Source organism: Trematomus bernacchii, unplaced genomic scaffold, assembly GCF_902827165.1.
Source record: "Trematomus bernacchii unplaced genomic scaffold, fTreBer1.1, whole genome shotgun sequence".
Classification (NCBI taxonomy): Eukaryota; Metazoa; Chordata; class Actinopteri; order Perciformes; family Nototheniidae; genus Trematomus; species Trematomus bernacchii.
Genome location: NW_022987633.1, coordinates 319,780 through 347,302, shown reverse-complemented (window position 1 = coordinate 347,302; position 27,523 = coordinate 319,780). Strand labels below are relative to the sequence as shown.

The 27,523-nt window shown below is 42.2% G+C and overlaps 1 protein-coding gene across 3 annotated transcripts in view; it reads left to right on the top strand.

Annotated features, from left to right (window-relative positions):
* The window catches only part of sh3glb2b (SH3-domain GRB2-like endophilin B2b), a 40,934-nt gene that overhangs the window by 384 nt on the left and 13,027 nt on the right, over positions 1-27,523 (top strand). Inside the window, exons 2-9 of one of the 3 annotated variants that reach the window (XM_034133061.1) lie at positions 1,109-1,120; positions 1,782-1,910; positions 4,710-4,843; positions 5,090-5,182; positions 6,331-6,393; positions 9,110-9,133; positions 9,248-9,337; positions 16,094-16,194. In XM_034133061.1, coding sequence (XP_033988952.1) covers positions 1,109-1,120; positions 1,782-1,910; positions 4,710-4,843; positions 5,090-5,182; positions 6,331-6,393; positions 9,110-9,133; positions 9,248-9,337; positions 16,094-16,194 — 646 coding nt within the window. The remainder of the gene's footprint in view (positions 1-1,108; positions 1,121-1,781; positions 1,911-4,709; positions 4,844-5,089; positions 5,183-6,330; positions 6,394-9,109; positions 9,134-9,247; positions 9,338-16,093; positions 16,195-27,523) is intronic. The other 2 variants (XM_034133062.1, XM_034133064.1) reach the window with 2 other exon arrangements.

The following is a 27,523-nucleotide window of genomic DNA, read 5'->3' as shown; positions in this document are numbered from 1 at the left end:
AAGTTGGCACAGCGTTACAAATGTGCCACAAAACCAACCAATCGGAGAACTCGAGAAGGTCAATTCTGATTGGCTGTTTTGTCTCCAATCATATCTTCTATATCTGAGATACGGAAAGAGAGGGATTTTAGGTTGCCATCAAGTGTGGCCAGACTAATACATGTCTAATGTTAAATAAATGAAAACCATTCACAGTTAAGAATTAGATATTCATTATTAATGACATAAATGATTGCATATTTACAGTTTCTTATTTCTCCAGTATGATAGCTGTCAAACATAAGTGAAATCCATTTCTCACTTAATCTAAGAATGTACTTAACCCACTAAAAGGATTTCTTCTCAGATAATGGTGGAATGACATTGTAATGACAATAACTCCTCTCTCTCCTTCAGATGAATGTGGTCGTTTTTTTTTGTCGTTTTTTTACTTCTTTGCGAAACGTGTCAAATGCCCTATACTTTGGTAGCCGTACGTAGCTCATAATCTATCATACTGGATAAATAAGAAACTGTAAATGTATGCAATCATTTATGTCATTAATAATTGATATCTAATTCTTAACTGTGAATGGTTTTCATTTATTTAACATTAGAAATGTATTATACTGGCCAAACTTGATGGCAACCTAAAATCCCTCTCTTTCCGTATCTCAGATAGAAGATATGATTGGAGACGAAACAGCCAATCAGAATTGACCTTCTCGAGTTCTCCGATTGGTTGGTTTTGTGGCACATTTGTAACGCTGTGCCAACTTGAGCGAGCACGCAGGCAGACCTGAGCGCGCGCACAGGGTGGAGAGGTTGAGCGAGGGGGAGAGAGGGAGGGAGAGCGCGTGCAGCGGTCTGCTTGCGCACGGAGCAGGAGTTTGTGAGAGGGCTTAGAGTCAATTGTGCTTGCAAAATATATTTTTCTGTGCTCAAAAATGTTAAATTGCGCGCTCAATAACATTTTCTATGCTCAAAATGTTTCATTGCGTGCTCAGGATAGAGGCACAAAAAGAACACCATAGTCATGGTGCTACATTAAACTGTGACAGACTGTAGTAGCATGGCTCTCTGTAATGTCTAACTTTGATCTTTGTGTTTTTTCACCTCCATGCTTCAGTGGACCACACAGGTAAGTCTGCTGTGTGAGGACACTCCCTTCCTCAATGAGTGCAGCTCACTGTGGCATATAGACCTGCAGCGTGGCGCCCAGCCTTCATTTACAAAACATACTGTTTCACCTGTCAACACGAAAATGATAGTTAACCCATAAATAAGAACCTTTTTCATTTTGCCATTGATTGGTAACGGGACAGGTGAAGTGTATATGTAGATGTGTATGTGAGAGAAATGAAGTTGAATTACTGATGAGCAGGAAGACACCTGTAAACGCTTTCTGATTGGCTGCAGCCAACACTGCCTTCATGGTTACATTCTAAAAATAAGCTGTGCTAGTATCACTAATATTAATATCTTATAAAGGCTAGCATAAAATAAAGGCTGGGCATGGACACATTCATGGGAATGCTGAATTCAGCATTCTGTCATGTTGCATTAAGCCCTCTTTTTAAGCCTCAAGGACCCTTCTTAGGACACTCTGCCTCCAACACCAGCACCTCATTTTAATGTATAGTAAATAGAAATGTTTTAATACAACTGATATTTTAATGGACCCAAGCCATTGGAAGAACAAACCATTCTGCACTTTATCATGCAACTTCGCTCTATTCTGAGTCTGAATGTTTCACCTTATGTGTTCAGTCTCACAATGATCTCTATACCCTTTCCTCCAGGTGCTCGGATAGAGGAGTTCATCTATGATAAGCTGGATAAGAAGCTCCCCTCCAGAGCCACCAACCCTGAGCTGCTGGGCCAGTACATGCTGGAGGCCGCCAGCGAGTTTGGCCCCGGGACCCCGTACGGTCAGTGTGCTGCCACTCAAACTCATGTTGCTGCTCGTATGTGTGCTTTGTGTTCATGAAGTACTTGATAGTTGTTAAAGGTCACCTATTATGGAATGATGTCTTTTATACATAAATATGTGTCCCCGGTGTGTAAGGAGACTCACAAAGTGTCAGAAGATACAACCCTCCTTACCCACATCTCTAAAAATGGAGGTACAACGGAGCTGATCCAGATTTGCTGCGGTCATGACTACATTACTAAAATGTGGGCTGGCTTTACGTTGAACTCCTGGAAATGTCCCGCCCACGTCCCAACCTATCATTCCCTATCAGAAACGTTGCTGTGTCCGAAACAATGCGTGACGCATTTTGGAAGTAATATGAGCTGCGTCTCACTTCTCTTAACTTCCATCCCTGCGTCCCTCACTTGCGTCTTAGTCCCTCCCACCAGGGATGCATGGAGAGACGCAAGGAAACCACGAGAAGTGAGAAGAAGCAAGGAAATGTGTTTTAAGAGCATTGAGACGTCCTTTCCTCGGAGCGTCACGTGAAGCGACGTCCGTTTGTGATGACGCCGCACAGCTGATCGTCTGACACACACAAACAATCCCCCCCTCCTCACCTGCTGTTGTAGACCCAAATAAATAAAAATAAAATAAGAACTCATTTTCAAAAACAGATAAAAGCCATTCTTAAAATGTATAAACAAACACTAGTTTAATATTTCTTTGAGTGCGCAATAGAAAGAAAATAATTGAGAGAAGAGAAAGCATAACAGAAATATTGTGGGCTAAATAAACGTGAACAGAGGTTGCGTTATCGTAACGGTATTGTTGTAGGCATAAAAATAACATGAAGTAACGGCACTACACTTGTGTTGGCTGTTAAACTGAGCCAAATCACGTAATTCATGTCTCAGCTGTGACTGAATGGAAATGACAATAAATAAAAATGTAAAACGAAAATAGCTGTTCCTGTTATTGTGTTCATAATAAAAATGAATTGGAGATCAGGAAAAAAAATTCCAATAAATTAATACAATGATTTTTGTCCACTTTGTTGTTCAGATATATCGCATATTTTTAACTAGATGATACATGAATTGAAAAAAAACACTGTATAAACTCAATCCTCGATCCTCGGTCCTCTGGCACTAATAAGCGCCATGGAACGCTCCTCAAGATGGTGCAGAAAAATCTACTTCCGGTGAGAGCGAGGAGCGAGGAAATGATGAATAAGTAACTTGAGATCGACCCATGGTCTGTGTTTACATTAGCAAGCATCGCTAACACTCAGAGCTAACACTGTACTGGAGAGAATATGTGTAAAGAAGCTGGATATGAAAGGTACTCACTCACCTTATGGCAGTGGCGAGCCGTTAGGGCCCTCTAGGCCCTCTCTGAGGGCCTAAGATATTCTACAAAATAATATTTAAAAACATTAAAAAAATATATATTTTTCATTAGTTTTACCAAAATAACTTGATTTAATTGTATTTAAAATAACATTTCCAAATAAATAAATCCTTCGAATCTGCCTATTCAGTTTCTGTTTGAATGTGAAGGGTTAAATGAAAGAAGCTCCTTTTAGCCGTCTCTGCGAGTTACTGTGAAGACAGGAGCTGATTGGTGGTCCTGCTGTACATTCACGGAGGGCCCGCTACAGTAACTGAAGGAGAGAGTAATGTCAAATGACAGTACAATTGACCCTACAATTGACCAATCATATCTTCCCTCTAAATGGGTGGGTTTTATTATCGCGGACTTTATGACAAGTTCCGCCCGCTGTGAAGCTTTTCTTGTTTCCATAGCAACAACAACTTCCTGTCAACAGCGTAAACTCGCCTTCAAAATAAAAGCATGTCCATACAAAATAGGAATCCAAGCCAAATTACACTTAAAACATACAACTGCAACGAAAGTAACAAACACAATGCAATATCCTTTTCAATTTCAAAGAACACAAATTGGGTTATTTGCAGGTGTTGTTTTGTGTGGTAGAGGGTCGCTGTCAATGACACCACAGCCTGTCATTGATGCGTTTTGCACCCCGTGCCGTGGTTTTGATATTCCGCTGAAGTATACGCTGTGACGTAATAACTCTTTTTGAGGTAAGGGGAGGGGGTCAGAGGGCCTAGGTATAAAAGTCACGGCTCGCCACTGCCTTGTGGTAAACCTGTGAGAGAGAAAGCTTTTGAGCTCCATACTGTTTCAGAAATAATGCTTGATGTGGTTTGGAACCTAATATGGCGTTAAATCACTGCAGCGTTTAGCTGAGTTTCTGCTGGTAGACAGCCTTCTCTTCACAGAGCTCACTGCTTGCATGCAGACGCTCCAAAGGGGCGTGGCCAGCAGCAGCTCGGTTACATTAGAAGATAGATAGAATTGGAGGGATGAAAACCCTCTTTAATGGTCACATGCAGAGCAAACAGCACACAGTGAAATGTGTTCTCTGCTTTTAACCCATCCTAGTACCAGGAGTCTAGTACTAGGAGCAGTGGGCAGCTAGTGTACAGCGCCCGGGGAGCAATGGGAGTGAGGCGGGTGGGGGGGGTTGTCCGGTGCCTTGCTCAAGGGCACCACGGCAGGGCAGGAGGTGAACTGGGACCTCTCCAAGTAGCAGTCCACACTCCATATTTAGGTCTGGTCGGGGACTTGAACCGGCAACCCTACGGCTCACAGTCCAAGCCCCTACTGACTGAGCCACTGCCGGATCTTTACTGTTATCCAGCTCTTTTAGTTACTCTAGGCAACCAAAACATCTGTTGGTCTGATTTGACATAATTTGTAATAGGTGTGTGCATGTGTGTATGTGCAGGCAGCACCCTAATCACAGTGGGGGAGTACCAGAAGAGACTCGGCGGGGCTGAGCGTGAGCTCCTCCAAACCTCAGCTGCCACCTTCCTCACTCCTCTACGGAACTTCCTGGAAGGAGACTGGAGGACTATATCAGTAAGACTTCCTCTATACTATACTGTTAGACATTGTGTTGGTATGAACCCCAACAGAAACAGCAGGAGTATATGATGGTATGCTGCCATGGACATCACTTTCACTTGTTCAATAAAACAGATTTGGAGCTTATTTTTGTAGAGAGCTTCACTGTGCTGTTAGCTGAATAGAAACCTAGTTTTTCAAAGATTGTTTTCTGTAGCAGGTCCCTGGTTTCTGATTGGATGCTTCCTGTCCCCTTTTTAGAAAGAGAGGCGACTAATGGAGAATCGGCGACTGGATCTCGACATCTGCAAAGCACGCCTGAAAAAAGCCAAGCAGGCAGAAGCCAAAGCAGCGGTAAGATGAAACGTTGTTCTGTTGTGTCTGCTGATGCTATAGCTGAGAGAAGGTGATAGCAGTGAGGAAACTTTGGCATTTGTTTTACTTTTATGAAAGCACACTGTTAATGTGCTGCATCTTGTGCTAGCTATCTGTACATTACATGACTGCAAAAGCCCAAAGAAGAGAGTTACAGTCTATATCACACATGGCAGGCAGAATAGCAGGAAGCAAACAACTTGCATTTCCATGTCAGATCATAAAGTCTCGCTTTCTCAACGATAACCTCTGCAGTCAGTGTTGCTCTTGTGTTGCACTTCTTCAGATAGCATGTCTGTGCTGAGAAAACAGCATCTTTAAAAGGAAATAAAAGCTTCTCAGATGTTCTGCTGGCTGCATTGTTGCATGTAACTCAAAAAGAAAAGCCTCTTAATACCGACCACACGATGCTGTGTCTGTAGCCAGAACACACAGGCTGCACTGAGCTAACATTAGCGCTGGTGTCATGAAGCATAATAATATTCAGCCACCTAAAACTGTATACATAATCAAACAAATAAGACGATTTAGAATAATAAGGAAAAGATCAGAAATGTCAAAAGAATTGTGATAGAACTCTCTCAATAGGGTAAGCATTGTTTGACATATTCAGCAGTCAAAAATATGTAAGGGTTATCCATAGAAGAAGAAAAGGTCAGCATAATAATGGGAAAAAGCCCAAAGTGAAATAAACACCTTGAGATTCTGGTACTGCATTATGGATCTCTCACCTAGAATGTGTTCAGCAGCGTAGCTCACCATGATGATCTATGCAGGTTCAAAGTGAACCTGTGAAATCCTGAGTGGCGTACAGTAAAGGATGGAGACCCTCTCACAGCTGCAGACTGGACTGAGTCTGCTTCAAATTAATAAAATGATCCTGTGAGGATAATAAGTTCAAGTTAAAGCAAAACTTACTAAAGCATTCTATTTATACTTTAACAGCAATTAATAAATGATCCAGTCATAAATAATTTGCACCGCGTTGCTATGAGACACCACAGCGTGTTCTCAGTGTTCTGCTCATGCTGCTTTGCTTTTGGCTAACTGTTTTTGTTGTTCTGCTCTATGATTGTAATGCATGACTGTGCCAACATGTGTCTCCTCCTCCCTGCTCTTGTTTGTAGGCTGCACCTGATTTTCAGGAGACCAGGCCTCGCAATTATGTTCTTTCTGCCAGTGCATCAGCGGTAAGAGTCCATCACAAACTGCAGGGTCTGTCACCCAGCAGGAGCTAGGCTAACATGCTAACAGACACAGAGCCTTAGAACACCACATACTCCAAAAGACAGATGATGTAGCTCACATCAGGGCACAGAGCTGCTGCAGCCTCACCTGACCCAGCAGCTCGTTGGCTAAAGCTATTGAATGTTGTGTCGGAAGCATCCTGAGGCCACAGTGGCTTCAGAACATGTACAGTATGTAGTCTATCTTAAAAAACATCTTGAATTTATTCGTAGAAAGTTAGTTTGTTATTTAACAGGTATGGAGACTTTTTTTTGTTTCATACATTTTCAAAAATACATTGTTAGAATTTCTAAAAAGTACTCTTACTCAAACCACTAAAATAATGTAAATAAAGCAAAAGGCTCCTGAAATCCTTTCACATGTACTCACCAGTGTAACGCTGCCTTGCTGGGGTCCCAGTATATTTAAACTGCATGGGATGAGGGCGACTAATGAGCACTGCACATGATATATATTTGGAATGCTTTATGGATTGAAGTGGGGGCTGCATTTTGAATTCTTAAACAAGTTATGCTTGTCAGACTGTGGCATGACCTTTGCAACACAAATATAATAAAGTGAGCATGTTTAGCAAGTTTTGATATTGTTGCATGCTGTTTATACTTTTTTTGACATAGAAAAACTATGATTACTAATGTACATATAGCTTTACACTGGTATGATCTGGAACTGTGACAGGCTCTGAAAGACTCCAATCCACTTCCGTAGTTGCACTTATAAAGGGAAACAATGGCCTTAATGAGTCCAACTGGTCACAAAAACCAAACATTTCACAGCAACATTTTATTAAAAGCAAAGTTTAAGTAGAATTTGAAGGCATTAGTGGGTTAAGGTTGAGCTGTCATTTAATCCATAACATTGTATCATATTTTTTGTAAAATCCTTATCTTCGAATTACTGACCTAAATAAAGTGGTGAAGGAAATGAAGTAGAAGTATAACAAATACAAAAATGGAAATACTTTAAAAAATCTGTAGTGGCATTGTTGGTGATTCTACAGAACACAGCAGCCCGGTTCAGCCCAAACCTCGGGTGCAGTTTAACGCTGAGCCTCTGAGAACACAGCACTGGGGTTTGGGAGATGCTGTGATTTTGTTTTCTTAAAACACAGGTTTGAAGCCGTCATAGACTTTCAGCAAGAGCTAAGCTCAGAGCAACAGAGCCAAACGCTCTTCTTTGAGAGAGAAAATGTAGACTTAAAATGAGAAAGTAAGAAGTGCAGTGAAACATGGATGTTCTCTGTGATGTCAGCTTAAGTGATCACATTTATAGCGTTTCTGTGTTGCTCTGTAACTGACCCAGCTGCACAGCGGCTGGGAGAGCTGGGATCTGGAGACGGATCCCGCTGCAGCCGAGCAGATCAAGGTTGGAACATCTGGGAGCAGGAACCAGATTAGGTCCTGGTGATAGTGGTAGTGAGTCTCCTGTCATTTAGTCTGTGTTGTGGTTAGGATGCTTTACCTATTGGTCAAACATATTATAATAACGTTTAAATGTGAAATGTTACACACAGGAGGGCGCTGTACAACAGGCATTGGTGAGCGAGCAGCTGCAGAAAGTAGAGTAAAGGTCAACAAGGGTTCAGGCTGCTGGCCAACTGCTGCAGCTGACACACACACACACACACACACACACACACACACACACACACACACACACACACTTCAGCCCAGCTCAGTTTCTCAGATCGCAAACATTCTTCTTTGTAAAAGGCATAAAGACACTTTACCAAATGACCATTATATGCTTGGTTAGGCACCTTTGAGGGCCTGGTTTAAAAATGTAATTATAATGATTTATCTGTAAAGCGCTTTCCTACAGAAATTACAGCACAAAGTATAAAACAGTAAAGAGGATAGACGGTCATATGTAATGAGAAAAATCTCACTTGATTAAAATAGGTTAAAACAAACATAAATATGTTGTATTCAATACATCGAATGCATATGAACAGAGTTGTTTGAGAGACCCTGAATGCACCTGGAAGGAAAGCCATCACTAGCCATGGAGATAATGAAGTCTCAGAGAGTTTCAAAGATTATTCATCGAGTGTATTTGATAGTGCTCCTGTTGTTTGGAAGGTCCAGTATTATGTTAATGCTGACGCTAACATGTATCATGCTTTTAAGAATATTGCGGTTAATGTTACAGTTAATCTCCCAAATGAGAGAAAAGCTGGTATGAAGGTTACATTCTAAGTGAAGTCAGACATGTGTTGATTGCTCTCATTTTAAATCTGGCATATCAGTTGCTATAAAACATGATCAGGACATTGATTAGTAAAGTCTGATACTGGTGGCTCCTGCATCTTGCCTATTGCACACAGAATATAAATTAGTCAAATAAAAAGTTGAATTATAATTAGGTTAATAAAATACATTAAATTAAATAAACAGTTTTTAAATGTTTGATTTAAAATGGGTGCTTCAAACTGGCCTGGGATCAGTGGTTCAGATCAAGTTAACCTCCATTAAACTTGAGGTTGAAACTGTCATAGTAACAGGCTAGCTGAAGAACATCCTGAATGTAGTTTGAGCTTACTAACCCACATCTAGCTCCTCGTAGTTTCAGATTGGTGATTTCCTGCATTGAAGTGTGAGTGTTAATGAGACAGTGTTGATGCCTGCTTTTTTTCTGTCCTCATGTTGCTTCTCTCAGCTGCTGAGTGAGGAAGTGGACAAAGTAAGTACCTTCACTAGTGGATATTGTTTGTTTCTGAATGCTCCTAGATACAGTTAAATATGTTTATACAATCTTCTAAATGTGTCTTTCCTGCCCCTCCACATCTGTGTGCAGGCGGAGCACGATCTGCGTGTGGCGCAGACGGAGTTCGACCGGCAGGCTGAGGTCACCCGGCTGCTGCTGGAGGGAATCAGCAGCACACATGTGAGTGCAAGGGATCCCCTCTGGGCCACTGACAAAAACTCTTAGTCACAGTCACAAGACAACCCTGAACACAGCAGTGATGTCATGGGGTTGAGCAACATGAATGACTGTTTATCAGAAATATGAGCCAAATACAGAAGAGCAGAGAAAATGGGAGGATGTTTGGAGAGATATTGTCTCTGGCCTGCTGGAGTGTTAGGCATTACCTCATCAGCTCCTGTTGTTCATGGACCAACCATGTACATCACTGAGGCTATACAGCTATTCAGGTCTGTTCTGCCACCCGCAGTGGGCATCCCCTGCAAAGGATCGGATGTGTTACACAAACAATTACCGGTCACCTTGTCACAGACAATCTGCTCGACAAAATATGTTTGTCTTTTTTGTTTGCCTGCGATGATGGTACTTCAGGACTGCTTCTTAAACTCTAATCACACTCTCACAGACTTTTCCGGTGATTCTAAAGTAGATGAAAATGTATGCGTGTCGATTAAGAGGAAAAGATGCCTGGTTTTGTTGTTGTTATTACTGTCAGGAAGTGTTCAACCTATCCCTGGTCCGCCCAGTAGTAGTAGTCAGATCGCTACTCCTGCTGATTTTAAAGCTAGGTCTGGGTTGGGTTTCATCCACTTGAATGTGCGCAGTCTGTTAGGTAAACTAGATTTTGTCCGCATTTGGGCAAGCTCGACTGACGCTGACGTCATTGTGTTATCAGAAACATGGCTAAATAAAACTATTTTGGCCTCTGACATATCCTTAAATGGTTATAATGTATATCGTACCGACCGGCCTAATAAAGGTGGTGGAGTTGCCATTTGTGTTAAGAATAAGTTCAGTGTAACCACATTGATCTCCAAATCTGTCAGTAAGCAATTCAAATTTTTAGCCTTAAATATAGAAGTGGCAAAGGGGCAACAAGTCATGGTGGTGGGCTGTTACAGACCCCCTCAGCTGTCAAGGACTCCTTGTCTTCACTAGCAAAACTTTTATCGCAACTAGACTATAAGGAAATAGTGCTACTTGGAGATTTTAACTGGGACTGGTTAACTGTAGTATCAGAGGATTTTAAAAACCTTTGTATCTCTTTAAATGTTACTCAGGTTGTTGACAGTCCTACTCGCCCTAACGTTAAGTCCCCTAATTGATCTCATTCTAACTAATGTTCCCTATAAATACTCATCTGTGGGAGTATTTGCGAATGATGTGAGTGACCACTGTGTTGTAGCCACAATTAGGGACACTAAGGTCCAAAAGGTTAAACCTCGTATTATCATTAAGAGGGACATAAAACATTTTGTGGAGCAGGGTTTTGTTCATGATCTGTTTGGGTTTGATTGGGGTAAAATCGATCTGTGTGCTGATGTAGAAACTGCATGGTCTTATTTTTATCTTGGTTTTATGGAAATTATAGATAGACATGCACCCCGACGTACTTTTAGAGTAAAGGGACGAGACAATCCTTGGTTTTCTGCTGAACTGTCCAGTCTCCTACATGAGAGAAACAAGGCCTGGGCAAAGGCTAGGAAATCAGGCTCAGAGGTAGAATGGCTGCGTTTTAGGCAGCTAAGAAATAGCTTCACTTCACATGTCAAAAGTGCTAAGTCTAAGTACTATTTGTCAGTTACCACAGAAAACCTAAATAATCCTAGGAAATTTTGGAAAGCCATAAAATCGATATCCACCGGTGAGATCCGAAATGAGCTACCTCCGTGCATTACCACAGCATCTGGCTCTATATCGGACAGGGCTACTATGCTAAATTGTTTTAATGAGCATTTTGTGTCCTGCGGTTCTATTTTTGATTCTGTGACTAACTCTGCTTCTGTGAACACCACAGTCTGTGACTCTGAACAATGTGGTCTGGAAAACCCTTTCAGTTTTACTCCTTTTACTGTAAATGTTGTTCATGAAGCATTATCTAAGTTAGATCCTAAGAAACCGGCTGGCCCGGACAACGTAGAACCTTTCTTTTTAAAGATAGCTGCAGATTTTATTGCTCCACCTCTCACTACTCTTTTTAACCTCTCCCTCAGCACAAATACAATTCCAAAAGTATGGAAGTCAGCGTATGTCCTGCCACTACTAAAAGGAGGGGAGGCAACTGTTTTAAATAACTATAGGCCCATCTCTAAATTGTCAGTTCTGGCCAAGGTTCTTGAACGCCTAGTGAGTGAGCAGGTAAAGGAGTTTTTATGTAAAAATAATATCCTATGTAAACATCAGTCAGGCTTCAGAAAGCAACATAGCACCATCACTGCGACAATGAAAGTGGTGAATGACATTGCTTTTTATCTAAAATACTTGTAGAGTTGTGCAGCTCTGTTTATTGACCTTTCCAAAGCGTTTGACACCGTCGATCATCGCATCTTAAAGCAGAGGCTACTCAGTATTGGCATATCCAGCCATGCAGTGGGGTGGTTTGTGAACTACCTCTCTGAAAGGTCCCAATGTGTTCACTTTGATGGGCTGTCTTCTGAGTGGTTAAACATTACTAATGGTGTTCCTCAAGGTTCTGTTTTAGGTCCACTTTTATTCTCCATCTACATCAATAGTTTAGGTGAAAATGTGGATGAAGCTACTTTACATTTTTATGCGGATGATACCGTGATGTACTGTGCAGGTCCCTCCATTAAGGAGGCTGTTGTTAAATTACAGGCTGTTTTTATCATTATTCAGACTCAGCTCTCTGAACTAAAGCTTCTTTTAAATGTTGATAAAACCAAGGTAATGCTCTTTTCTAAAGCTAAAAAGACACCAGAGACTGCTTTGGATATTGTTACTATGCAAGGACAAGTACTCGAAGTGGTTACCTGTTATAAATACCTTGGTATCTGGCTTGATGATTGTCTTACTTTAAACTTCAGGTCATTAATCTGCTTAAAAAGCTGAGGGTTAGACTAGGTTTCTTTTTCAGAAACAAGTCCTGTTTCTCTTTTGAAGCCAGGAAAAGGCTAGTCACTGTGAACTTTTTACCTGTGCTGGACTATGGTGATTTGATCTATATGAATGCACCTGCCCATTGCCTGGAAAGGTTAGATGCCGCCTATCACAGTGCTCTGAGATTTGTTACTAACTGTAAAGCACTTACTCATCACTGTACCCTGTATGCCAAGGCAGGTCTGCCTTCACTTACTGTTCGGAGGCTCAGTCATTGGTACATATTCATATATAAAGCCATGCTGGGTAAACTACCGACTTATATATGCTCTTTGATCTCACGGAGAGTGGCAAGTAGCTATTGCCTGAGATCCCAGGATGTGTTCTTATTACATGTGCCAAGTGCTAGGACTGTTTTAGGTACTAAAGCTTTTATGTGCGCTGCTCCTCTAGCTTGGAACACTATGCAAAAAACATTGAAACTGAGCATTTTGATTCCCTTGCATCATTTTAAAGCACGGCTGGATGAAATGTTATTGGATACCTGTCACTGTGAATAGGTTGCTAATTTGTACCCCTGTAATTATGTTGTGATGTCCTTTTTGTTTTCTGTTGTTTTTATGTGTAACTAATGTACCGCAGGTCTCCCTTGAAAAAGAGATCGTTAACCTGGTTAAATAAAGGCTACAAACAAACAAACAAACCTCATATTTCACCAAAACACTACTGCTTAGAAACTACAATTTACAGAAAATCTAACCTAACGAATAGGAGGTAAGTTATAGGCCAATTCCACACATTTAAGCCCAACAATGTAAATAGATAAAGGATTAATTAACTGTCCACAAGAATTCTCAGCACTCTAAGAAATGCTGTAAAACATTATTTACTCCATGTTGGGTCTAAATGTAAAAAAATCATATCGTTTTCAATAAAATATATAATATTATATTACACAATATATCAACCCTGCGAGCAGTTTTAAATCCGGGGTTTCCTCTGTGAATTGAAACAAAAAACGCAATAAACCACTTTTTTTAAACATCAGGATTTGGCTTCAATTAAGTTCTGTCTGACGCAGGACAGGCTTGTGTTTGGGACATTCACACAGGCACATGTGCTTTAAAGTTGTGCTGGGTTCACTTTAGGTTTGAATGCACAGTGGAAACTGCTCATAGTGATCAGGGTTACAGTCATCAACCGCTCATAACGCTAAGCATTGGAAATGTAGAACTTCACTGAAGCCTGCTATATTTTAAATTATTTTATTACATGACTAAGTTGAATCCCCGATTCTGATTGGTCAATTTGGAAATTTCAATGGTTGAAGTAAAAAAATGACCGTTGCTAAGGAGAATGAAGGGAGAGAAAGAAGAAGGTTAAAAGACAAAGCGTTTGAAGTCAAAGAAATCAACAGAAGAAGACACAGGAAGTAAACACTAACAGGAACAGCAGAAGAAGACAAACAGGAAGTAAACACTAAAGGGATCAGCAGAAGAAGACGGACAGGAAGTAATCACTAACAGGAACAACAGAAGAAGACAGACAGGAAGTAAACACTAAAGGGAACAGCAGCAGCAGCAGAAGAAGATAGACAGGAAGTAAACACTAAAGGGAACAGCAGAAGAAGACGGACAGGAAGTAAACACTAAGGGAACATCAGAAGAAGACGGACAGGAAGTAAACACTAACAGGAACAACAGAAGAAGACGAGACAGGAAGTAAACACTAAAGGGACCAGCAGCAGAAGAAGACAGACAGGAAGTAAACACTAAAGGGAACATCAGAAGAAGACAGACAGGAAGTAAACACTAAAGGGAACAGCAGAAGAAGACGGACAGGAAGTAAACACTAAAGGGAACAGCAAAGAAGACAGACAGGAAGTAAACACTAAAGGGAACATCAGAAGAAGACAGACAGGAAGTAAACACTAACGGGAACACAGCATCAAGCCCCCGGGAAGTGCACCAGACTCTGAAGAAAATATTCGTAATGGCCAAACGGCGGTACTACACTTTCCGTATCAGTCCGTGATGTCACCCGGCCCAGAAATACTTTTTCCCATTCACTAACATTGGGAAAGAGACGTTTGTAAATCAGCAGATTTTTTTTTTAACTAAATAAAACTACCCTATCACTTTTATAGCCTTTATTAGATTCATTAGGTCCTTAAAGTTGTAAAATGCGCTAAAAGCCAAATCCAGTTTTATTTTCTCTCTCGGGGGGCGGGGTTTAAGGGGAAACTCTACTGGGCATGCTCTATGAGCGCACATACCGGTACTTCTGCTCTGACAGCAGTGACGTGCGGTGAGGTTCATGGCTGGTGAAGCACTCAGATTTACAAATATTATATTTTGACCTTAATTGAAATATTCTGTTATTTTCAAAAGCTTTTTTAGTCTGATGCTATGATTAATTTTAAACAGACCGTTCAACAAAAGGATACCCAAAATCTAAATATTGGATTGTTCTTTCTTAGTAAGATCCCATTTTCATTACAGTTGTGGTCTTACCTTGACTTGAAGATGAAGTCCATGCTATCCTTCTGGACAACAATCTCTATTACTGTTTTGTAAAAGTCCTCCTTATCTTCCTGTAGTTTCAAAAGTCTAGTTTGTTGTTTGCAGATCTACCGTCTCTGCGTAGAATAGTAGCAACAAGAACCTGTCGGCTCACGTGCGCCCCCTTCAGTGCGGCAGAGGTTATGGCTGCCTCTCCTGGTGCTTTTTTCATTGCCGTTGTACGATGAGACCAGCGAGCCTAAATATCATATATACGTGAAATAAGTTATTTAGAGACTATGGATGGTGAGGATAAATGTAATAAAGGGATCTACAAACATTACATTGGTGACATACAGTGAGATGGTAACAGGCATGCGCTTAGGGCCCGCTTTCCAGACAGTTTCTGTGGGGTGACGCATTCTGAGGTGAGGCAGAGCTCATCTGTGCCTCACCTTACCCCACAGTAAATGGCTTGAGCGCGCTCACAAAATAAGTGCCCGCGCTAAATTAGTGCCCGCGCTCCAGCAAGTTACTGTGGGCTTACGTGAGGCAGAGCTCGTCCCTGCCTCACTTGTCATCGCTCCCGTAGCGGAGCTCGGCAAATTTGCTGATTTTCACTATAAAAAGCGATTGGAATCATACATAAATCACATTTACACAAGATCAGTGGAGACATTTTATTATTATTATTATTTAGTTTTTCTTTAATTGTTTTTCCGTTACATTGGAGTATGACAGGTGAGGCTCTGCCTCCCCTGCCTCCCCTGACTGCACGTCGCTGTCTGACAGCTAGGCATGATGGGTAATCTGTGACGTTTTGCTCTCGAAAATGTCAGGCCATTTTGTCCTCATGCGTCAATGAGCAGCTCTCATAGGAATGAACGAGACCCTGCCTCCAACGTTGTATCCAGTTCTTATTATACATCTATGCACAGCATGGGCTCTGGCATTGCAGGACTCTAATGGAACAGAAACCGTGATCAGACCTGGACAGTTACAGTAATAATCGATCAGTGCTGCCAGCACTTTGAGTTAAATTGCTGTTGTGGGTGAAGAGATGTGATCTCTGTACCACTGCTGCACACACAGCTGTCGAGTCATCAGGCTTCACCTTCACATGCTTTCAGATTAAAACACATCCATGAAACAAGACACACTCAGTTGGATCTCTGAAATTGACATTAATAGATTTACTGTGGATCAAACCTAATAGAATACACCTACACACATATGGGTAGTTAAACCGACATATCATCAAGAGTTTTCATTAGCACATATGTTGAGCCGAGTATAATGTCCGCTGTTAGTTTGGTTGTGTTCTGCTGGGGACTGATTTGTCTCCTCTCTCTCTCTCTCTCTCTCTCTCTCTCCTCAGCTCAACCACCTGCGCTGTTTACAGGATTTTGCCGAGGCTCAGGCCACCTACTACGCCCAGTGTCACCACTACATGCAGGACCTGCAGAGGGAGCTCCACAAGTGAGGATTCACTGCGGCTGCTAGCTTCTTCTGTAGCATGTGTATAGGCAATGGGACCGTGGTGCATTCTGGGGCGTCGCGGCCATCTTTAGAGGATAGCATCCATAGCAACAGCAGCAGCCGTCAATATATATCGGTGTTTCCGAACTATAGAATCCTCCGGACAGAGGTAAAACAGCTAATGTAATACTAACTGAGTCCTAAAAAAGCGTCAGCATATCATGCATAATTAATCCTCCACTATGTGTACTTGTACTGAAATATTTCCTGCTTTAAATTGTATTCATCATCATGCAACCTTATATTCCCAGTGTAGTGCTTTGTGTTCCTGTAGTTCAGCACATTCAGCGTCTCTTGCTGATGTGTCTACATCTCCCTCGTTTCCATGTTGGTTTAAAAGAATAATATATAATCCCATTGTCCTTTGTTTGTTTTGTTCGTTGGTCATATGAGTGGCTGTTACAGTGACATCACAGTGCCTCCCGAACAAGTTTAAAAGTTTAAAGTGAAAAGGTTAGGTCTACTCCGCTCGCTGAACAGGTGAAGTCAATAGATTGCGGTTGCTGTTATCTTCCAAAGACGGAACAATTTCTGTTGATAACGTCACGTGACATTCCCATTCACCATTATAGAGAGGGATTACGTTCTTCTTCTGACTTCTGTCATCATCATCATCATCATCATCGTCACCATCATCATCATCATCATCATCATCATGCAACCTTAGTCGAGAGACCTCGCACTACAGTCATTCAGCATTTCTGGTTGCTCATGGCTGGCACAAGATTTCCAGACTGATACCAGTGGATCCAGGAGATCTGTGAAGGTTAGCTTCAGACCCCTTGAAGGATTCCACGGGATCAGATCTAAAATACGTTCACATTTGGTGCAGAAAAAGTGACCAGCAAATCCTGACTGCCATTGAATTAGGCGCCTGCTGAGCCAGATGTTGCCATACATCTGCTGTACCTTTAGATGGTTCTTCCAAGATAGATGTTGTACCCTACAAAGGAGGATAATATGGCACCAATTTAGACAATTAGGGATTTGAGCCTTGCGGGTCCAGGTCTCAGAGCCATACATGAAGATAATCCTGAACAGATCGAGTTTCATTTTCCAATTAATTTCAAGCCACCCAGGCTTTAGCCTTTCAAGTCTTTCCAGGAGTCAATGATGACTGATCCCAGGTTTGATCCCAAGATCCATTTATTGCATACATGGTTAGGTCTGTGCCATTTGAGATTCTACTCAGTTTTCCATGTGTTGCAGTAAAGCCCAAGAAAGCAACATCATTTTGGTGGGCTTCAGCGTCTCTGACGCTGGAAGAAGAGATGCTAGGTACACATCAAAGTCTAGATCCATGATGTGCATCGCTGGTATTCAGAGCTACGAGTGCCTGGTTGTTGCTTGATCCGTAGTCACGTGTTGTTGTTAGCATCCAATGACAGACAAAGAACATAGCTGTGACAACAATGACGCAAGTGTATCTCGTAAAATGACCGTCTCTCCATCTGGAGATGCTTCCCGGTCTTTGTGTGGGTGTGTAGGACCTGTGTGGCTTTGATGATTTCGTCAGAGATACCGTACAGTTTGAAAATATCGACATGCTATTATTTGAGCTCTGCAATTTTTCAAAATGTTTTAACTATATATATATATATAGTTTTTATATATATATAAAGATTATATATATATTTATATATATATATAAATATATATAAAGATTAAGATATATATGAGATTTTAATCTCAATGAGTCTTTTACCTGTTTAAATAAAGGATATATATATATATATATATATATATATATATATATATATATATATATATATATATATATATATATATATATATATATATATATATATATATATATATATATATATATATATATATATATATATATATATGCAGCATGTACGAAGTTACAACAGATAAAACACAGACATGACAGGCAGACAAATACAGCTGTAAAACACAAATCAAATGGCACATTAGCCAGTCAATATGCGACTAAAGGCGTTTTCACACCGCAGTACTTTTCCCACTTTAGTTCCGATATAGTTCCGAAATGTCGCGTTCACACCAAAAAAAAATCCGGAACTAAAATGAGTTAATCAGAACCTTTTTACCCCCTTTTCCGTCCCTGCTAGAGAGCAGGGACTTTCGTGGGAGAAAAAGGTTCCTATTTCTGATTGGCTGGGCGGAATGCAAACCACGCCCCGTAAAACTCCCAAAAGGTTTTGTGAAGCCGCTATAGCGACAGCAGGAAACAAACAAAGTCGCTGAGAGGCTGAGGCCGGGCCTGTTAGATATTGTGTGACACGCTACAAAAAAGTACTTGCTGAGATCAAAAACTCTGTTGAAAAATAATGTGGTTTAATGAAAACTGGGATGATCAACTTATTATCCTTGGACATGTACATTGTTATATTAATCAAAGCAATCATTAAAACGTGCGGTCAACAAAAAATACAACGGCCCTGTGTCACCCTCTCTTCCACACACACACCTCACGTAGGTGAACAGGATTATAATGAGTGCCGCCCATATCCATGTGACCCAAGCCAACCTATCAACAGTGACCAAACATACATCCTATATCAAAACAAAACGCATTGCTATATACGTTTCATGGCTCCTACACACCAGCCTCTAATTATTAGGTTAGTATACATAATAATTACTAACATTATTAAAATGGGAGACATGTGACAATTATAGCTTAGTAATCAAGTCCATACAGTTGCAGTTCATGCATGTGTAGTTTTCCTTCTTCTTTCTTTATACGAGTCATAAGTCAGTTGGGCCAAAAGGTACCACCACCTAGGCTCAGTCAAAAATAATCGTTAGTGCCCTTTAAGTCTGTCAGTCGAAAAGAGTCAATATTGTGGTAAAGATGTCGGATGTTCTTCAGTCTCTTCCTGCCGTTTCTGCTTCTTCACGATATTCTCGCTTTGATCGCCCCACTCCTTCTTTAACGAGGAGTGCAGCATGGCCTCATCGTCTTTGATTTTGAGTCCTTCGGCCTTGTAGAGCACGTTGGTCCACTTCATCTTGTTCTCCACGGTCTCCACCTTGTTGAACACGATGGCTGTTACATTTCTTTTGCTTGCAGCGGGCGCCTTTCTGAGCAGCCGTTGAAGGAGAGGGCTTTTGTTGGGATTTGAGATGAGGGTTCTTCTCATCTTTAAAACTTTTCTTTTTACACTTCTTCTTCGGCTCTTGCTGAGAAAACACTTTCTACGCAAACTTCATAAACTTGAGATCCTCTCTTGACATTCCAGCTTGTGCATTCAGGGAAGTCTGTGCTGAGCTGCTGTTGCCAAGGTTCATCTAAATTCACAACTGATATTCTGTTCACAGATACTTCTGGTTTGTCAAAGTTCATTGCATTCCCACTCACTCCTTTAAGTGGTCCATTCACTGTCCAGCCTAGGATTGTCCTGCTTGCATAGGGTCCATCATCCACACTGCATATGACTTCCAATGGTTCAAAGGCCTTAGGAACATTGGTTCCTATCAACAGTCCAATCCCTGCATTTATTTCAGGCAAATCAACGTTTTTTAGATGAGGCCATCTCTGTAGGTCTGCTTGTCTAGGAATGTTCCCACTGCTGGCAGGCATGCACTCTTGGGTGTAGCTTTGTGGCAGTTCACAGACATTTACGAGCCTCTCTTGGCCCATGGTTCGTAAAAGAATCTGTGCCTTCTTTCCACTTAGGCCGAGCTCGTGCATCAGATCCTCTATACAAAACACTGCTGTACTTCCTGGTTCCAAGAAAGCATAGGTGGTGACAATCTTGCTGCCTTTCGTTGAATTGACTTGCACTGGAACAATGGGAAGTTTACAGTTGTCATCACCAGCCCCGGTAAGGCCACTTGAAACCAGTGTGCTGTCTACTGATAACTCTGATGTATTCTTGGCTTGAGCAGGATTGTGTCTTGCTTCTTTGGAAGGGATGTGAAGTATGGTTGGATGTTTGAACCCACATTTTGAACAGGCTAATGTGTCCCACACACAAACAGCCGAAACAGGCTTCCTGATGGAAAAAGGTGCCTATCTTCTCTTTGTGTGTTCCTTTTTCAAGCTGATGGCACGAGTCCAAGGTGTGACCTCCTCCGCAGCAGCACAGACATGTCCTCCATTTTGTCAGAATATGTTCCTTCCATTCAGTATCTGTCTGGGTTTCATTTTCTACAAGGGCTACAGTGGTGGCAAAGCTAGTTCCTACAAAATGTGAGCGAGTCTGTGATCTGTTTAAACCAGTATTTGTTGTTATGAAGGGAGCATCTTGAATGTTTCCAAATACTGGGTCGGTTAAGATTTTAACTTGTCTCTCAATGAAATGTGTGATGTCAAAGAATGTTGCTCTGCGGCTGTTCCTCTCCTGCAGCTCACAGGCTAAAGTTCTCTACTTGTCTCTGAATTGGTAAGGTAACTTTCTTATTATGATCATCATATTCGCAGCCATGTCAAGCTCATGCAAATACTGCACCTCTTCCATTGCGTTTGCACATGCTCTAAGGAAGAAACTGTAGTCTTGCAGAGCCTTAAAGGGCCCATGTCATGCTTTTCCAGTTATTACCCGTCCCCTTGTGTGTTATGAAGGTTTTTATGCATGTAAACGGTGTGCAGAGTCAAAACCCTCAAAGTACACCCTGTAGGGAGTAAAACTCTAACACAGAAAATACCTCCCCAAAACGCCTCGTTGGAGATGCGTCACTGTCCATTTGAGTCTTCCGGGTACCGCATGATGTCATGTGCAGTAATGCGTTAGCATTTTCCCGCTCATGGCTAATTCATAGGCTCAGCGCTAGCTTTGTGGGTTTTTTTGGGGAAAAAAAGAAAAATGATCAGTTAGCTGAGTTTCTTCCCGTTACATGGATATAAAACATTCATAGTTCATTGAATATTAAGATGCCCTCAGACGCTGTTTCCTGCAGATGACGCGTTTTTCCCCCCGGTATCGGGGGGGGCGGTGTAGAACAGGTTAAAGAGATATTCAAAGATCTTTTTTTAATTTGTAAAAATATTTTTGCGTATTTGCAGATCCGTTTTACATTTGCAAATTTATTTGTGAGTTTGCAAATCTTTTAAATGCATTTGTGGATGGTGTTTTACATTTACAAATCACATATTTACACACAAATTATTTTTATGTTCACACAAATAATGAGACGTATCTATGCCCATACTGCTGGGAGTCCCAGCAGCTTCTACTGAAGCCAGTCCCCAACTCCGGGGACTTCGGGTGGCAGTATACGCCGTGAAGTTGTTTGCGGCCTGCCAGTAAACCCGAAGAAGAAGAAGTGACGTCAGCGGCTTCATTTGCCTAATCCTCCCCCAGGGACTTATTCCGGTGTGAACGCGATCTGTACTTAGTTCATGAGAACTAAAGAGTTCCCATGAACTAAGTCATAAATGATTTTGAGGAATCTATTAAAAACTTTTCACAAAAGAACCATCCATCCATCCATCTATCCATCTTCTCCCGCTTATCCGTGGTCGGGTCGCGGGGGTAGCAGTTCCAGCAGAGAGACCCAAATGTCCTTTCCCTGGCCACATCAACCAGCTCTGACTGGGGGATCCCAAGGCGCTCCCAGGCCAGCCAAGAGATATAATCCCTCCACCTGGTCCTAGGTCTACCCCTTGGTCTCTTCCCAGCTGGACGTGCCTGGAACACCTCCCTAGGGAGGCGCCCAGGTGGCATCCTTACTAGGTGCCCGAACCACCTCAACTGGCTCCTTCTCACCTTATCCCTAAGGGAGACCACCCTGCGGAGAAAACCCATCTCGGCCGCTTGTATCCGCGATCTCGTTCTTTCGGTCATGACCCATCCTTCATGACCATAGGTGAGGGTAGGAAGGAGAATGGCCCGGTAGACAGAGAGCTTTGCCTTCTGGCTCAGCTCTCTTTTCGTCACAACGGTGCGGTAAAGCGACTGCAGTACCGCTCCCGCTGCTCCGATTCTCCGGCCCATCTCACGCTCCATTGTTCCCTCACTCGAGAACAAGACCCCGAGATACTTGATATCCTTCACTTGGGGTAAGGACTCATTCCCTACAAAAGAACCATTACAAATAATAAACACTATACTCACATTCTTCTGGAATGATTGGATTGCTTTATTTATATATATATATATATATATATATATATTTTATAGTTTTGCTCTCCACCGATCTTCGTCCAGCCCCTGAATGAATACGATCACCTTATTGTTTCTGCTCAATAGATGATCTAACTTATTTGTTCTTTATGGTAAAAATGGAATAATACACACCAGGCATTTGAGCCTGACTGAGCATGTACTGTAACTGCGTACGCCTTCACGCGTCTGATGAACCACCACCGTGAAACTATTCCTTATTCTTTATTTGGCTCCACATTTACTTTCCCAATGGGCGGCCGGTCTTCGTTGGATTCACAAAAAAACTATAATAACAAACTATTTAAAATAACATCGATCAATAAAACAAGAAAATGCAAAAGAAGCCAAATATACCGAAGAGAAAATGTTAATATACTCCACATGAGAAGGTACAGTGGCGGAAATAAGTATGTGATCCCTTGCAGATTTTGTAAGTCTACTAGTGATGTGTCGGTCGTGAATGAGCCGATTCTTTTGAACGGCTCTTTGGTACGAAAGAGGGGAACCGAGTCGTACTTGGTGAGAACCGTTCTTGTTATCGTTCAATCGTTGGTCCGCACTCACTGCCTGCCAAAATCCACTCTCCTTTTTAAAAAGCTTGATTTTGTTCCCCAAACGTATGCTGTGAAGACCCGCCCCTACTCTGATTGGTAGGTTTCAGCACGAGGAGTGAGATGGGGTGGGTCTTAAGGGAATACGCGAGAGAGAGAGAAGTCATAACAAGTGGTACGGGACAGGTAGAAGACGTGTTTTTCGGATGGAAAATTAGCCAAACGCGAAAACGCAGCAGCATTTGGATGCACTTCAACCAAAACCCAGGCAGTGATAAAGCACACCATTTGCAAAGGCAAAATATCCTTTAAAGCAGGGTCAACAAATAATCTCCATCGCCACTTAAAAACACAGTATCTAATATTAAGAGTTGCATGAATTTCATTCAAGGCAAGGCAACTTTATTTACTTAACACATACAGAAGGTAAATTCAAAGTACATTCACTGACATGATGACATGGATATGGCGCCACCTTGTCACGTTTACAATGCCGATTATTGACATTAGGTCTGGCAATACAGTGTTACGTCCCCACTAAGGTCTAGGGGACATTAACACACAACAACCAATAATATGAGAGTCAGCGTAAAGGTTTGACAAAAAGTTTATTTTTGTAAACCTAGAAAACTGAACAGAAAATACTCTGTGTGGAGGAGGAGGAGTCGAAGGATTGTGCCAAACAAAAGAAACAAGCATAACAAAACCAGGCCTATCTCTACGTCTATCCTTTGAAACCAAAACTCAAACAAAAACCCTCACTACCTAAACTACTCAGAATTGGACAAAACAGAATACAGGGGTGGCAACAATCCGCTAACCTAGTGTGTCTTAACATTAGTTAACTACGTGATGAGAAGTGTACAGGGTACCCCAGACTTACCTAACTCCTCCACCTCTCAACACACACACTTTCAATATAGGTCATACAAGGTAGTCAATTGCATGCTCCTCCATCAGCAATCAACCCAGAGTGAGAGAGCGAGAAGACTTCCTGGGTGCCTCCTTTATGGTCGGCCCTGGCTGCTGATAGGCCAGCTTAGGGTGAGAGGATCCAATCAGCCATCAGACTCTGGTGCACAGGCAGGTCCTGATCAGCTGCTGATTAGCTGTGCAGAAGACAGGGAGAAGAGAGAAAAGCAGGAGGGAAGGAGAACCACACAAGTACAGCCTGCCTGGCACGTAACACCCCCACACATATAAATCCAAACAGTATGTTTGGACCTGACAATAAACATAGCAAATAATTTCCTGGTTATCAGGAAGATGAGACAAGTAATTGGGCAAATCAGCCAATACCTCAGTATTGCTTAGTCTTGCCCCCTGTGGTGTTGCATTACGCATCACCAACTCATCCTCATTTGAGCTCACCCTTGAAACTGAAGCCATAGGAGAGACGGTTGTCTCCACCTGGTGAGCTTTGGAAGATTCACTTTGGTCATCCCTGGTGCAGTACTTCTTCAGCATGTTGATATGACACACACTGGTAGGACGTCTGCGGTCAGGTGTTTGAATGACGTAATTTGTTTCACCGAGCTTTTTATCTACAAAATAAGGACCAGAACATTTAGTAGACAGAGCAGAACCAGGTACAGGCAGTAGAACCAACACCTTGTCACCTGGCTGAAACAAGCGCGCTACCGCCTTCTGGTCGTAGCGTTTCTTCATCTTCCCTTGAGTAGAGGTCAGAGCTTCTCTAGCCAAGGAGCAAGCACGATGTAGACGATCCCTTAGTTTGGCGACATACTCCGGAATACTGCAAACTTTTTTTCGTTGGCATGATCAAATGCTCTTTAAGAACTCTTAAAGGACCTCTGACCTCATGTCCAAACACTAGCTCAGCAGGACTAAAACCTAGAGACTCCTGAACAGCTTCACGGGCAGCAAATAACACAAAAGGAACACCGTCATCCCAATCTTTTTGAGACTCGTGGCAATGTTTTCTTAACATGCATTTCATAGTCTGGTGAAACCTCTCTAATGCCCCCTGACTTTCAGGATGATATGGGCTGGATGTCACATGCTTGATACCTAAAGTGTCAAGTACCCGGGCAAACACTTTAGACATGAAGTTGGTACCTTGGTCTGTTTGAACTACCTTCGGTAGACCAAACATGGAGAAAAACTTCAGAAGTGCCTTGGTGATGACCGGGGCAGTGATCTTCCGTAGTGGGATGGCTTCTGGAAACCTAGTGGAGGCACACATGACAGTTAAGAGAAACTGGTTTCCAGTTTTAGTTTTTGGCAAGGGTCCCACACAATCCACAATCACCCTTTCAAATGGCTCTCCCATTACCGGAATGGGAATGAGAGGAGCAGGGTGAATCACCTGATTCGGTTTACCAGCCACTTGGCAGTCATGACATGTTCGACAATAAAGAACTACATCAGACTTGAGTCCTGGCCAAAAGAAGTGTTTTAAAACTCTCCCATACGTTTTTGTCACCCCCATGTGACCTGACCACGGATGATCATGAGCCAAGGACATCACCTGAGAACGATAGGCTGTTGGCACGACAACCTGATAAATTGCAAAGGAGTCTGACTCCTCACAGGCATCACTAATCCAGCGACGCATTAATAGGCCATCTTCCATAATGTAGGCCATCTTCTTTGACCTGGCCTCTTCCTGACTGATAACAGAAGAGAGACATTTAGAACGTTTTTCATCACCTAACTGGGCTGCCATGAATTCTTCCCGAGTGGCAGGCAGTTGTACAAGCCCTGAGCTGTTACTGGGTGATCCAGCACCAGCAGACCGGGCCTCCTCTGGCAGTCGGTCCGACACAGTCATGGCATCAAGAAACTGCCCTGTAGCAAGAAAAGAATCAGACAAGTCCTCTCCATATTTCTTTGACTGGGCCCTTGTAACCACACAAGCAGGAAAGATTTCGGGAGGTACTTCAGCTGATTTCCCTGTGTCTAAACTTAGATCAGGAGAATCAATGACCTCAGGTACTGGATTAACTTTTCCCCCAGCCAAGTCATTACTGAGGATGAAATCAACACCTTTGATGGGCAAGGCAGGGAGGACAGCTACTTTAAAGAATCCTTTGACAAGCGATGAGTGAATATAAACATTGTGCAAAGGAGCCGCAACCAGTGTCATGCCTACCCCTTGAACAACAGCACTTGATCCACATGATGATCTGGAGTTTAAAGGTAAGATGCCTTCTCTAATAATAGACTGAGAACCTCCTGTGTCCCCAAGTACCTGTACTGGCAGCTGGTCTTTAGGATCCCCTGTTAAAGAAACAAAGCCCTTTGAAATAAAGGGTTTGAAACAGGGATCAGGTACATCATCTTCCTGGGACATTCCTATGTCTGATAGGGACACTCCTTTAATGAGTCCCATGCCTTTTGGCGTTTGAAAGCGTTGCGAAAATTGCTGTTTACGCTTTAAGAAATGACACCCTGAAATAAGGTGTCCTGTTTTATGGCAGTAGTTACACTCACGGGGCCCCCGTGGAGGTGACGGTGGTCCTCTAGACCTTTCAAAAGTTGTGGTGCCATGATCAGGTCTTCCGGTTTGTGATACTGAAGCTTTATCTGGGCGCAAGGGAGAAGAAAACACAGTCTTGTGAGTGAGCATAAATTCATCCGCTAAGACAGCTGCCTTAGCGGATGAATTGACCTTCTGTTCATTCAAGAATATCACCATCCTTTCAGGCAAAGAATTCTTAAAATCTTCCAAGAGAAGTAACTGACGAAGAGACTCAAAATGATCCTTCACTTCATTAGCTGCACACCATTTATCAAAGAGAATGCCCTTCTCCCGTGCAAACTCAACAAATGTCTGCGTAGCAGACTTTTTATGGTTTCTGAACTTTTGTCTGTAAGCCTCCGGCACAAGCTCATAAGCACGCAAGATTGACTCTTTAAGCACTTCGTACTGCAAGCTTTCTTCCAAAGAAAGTGAAGATACCACTTCCTGAGCTTTTCCTACTAATTTGCACTGAAGTAGGATTGGCCACATGTCTTTAGGCCAGACTAGTGCGGTAGCAATTCTCTCAAAAGCACAAAAATATGAGTCAACTTCCGACTCTCTAAAAGTTGGCACCAAAGCAATATTTTTACTAACATCAAAACTTCTGGTATGGACTGCATGCGAAGGTATTGACCTCTCAAATCTCTGCTCTGAAGAGATTCTCAGGGAATCAACTTCAAGCCGCTTTAACGTGATTTCAGCTTCTATCTCTAACTTGCGAATCTGCAGTTTGAAATCATAGTCCGCTCTACGCACCATTTCCTTCTCCTGGGCCTCCAGCTGAAGACGGGCAAGACGAACCTTCAGTTTGGCACTACTACTTGCACCAAAGCTACCCGGAGAGAAAGCCTCAAACCTAGGAAGCGTTGCAGGAGGAGCTCCAGGATTAACCTTGTCAATTCTAGGTGTAGCTAATACAGCACGACCCTTCTGTTCTATAAAGGAAGCACCAACTACACGTTCACCATCATCATCAATACACATCAGCCCTAGTCTGAGTTGACATGCCTGGGATTTCAAGAATCTTTAACTGCTCTAGTTTTTGCAGGATTTCATCTCTTAGCTCTTTTTTTACTCTATACTTGTCTACTGAAATGTTAAAGTGAGCTGCAACACATAACATGTCATCTTTGCGA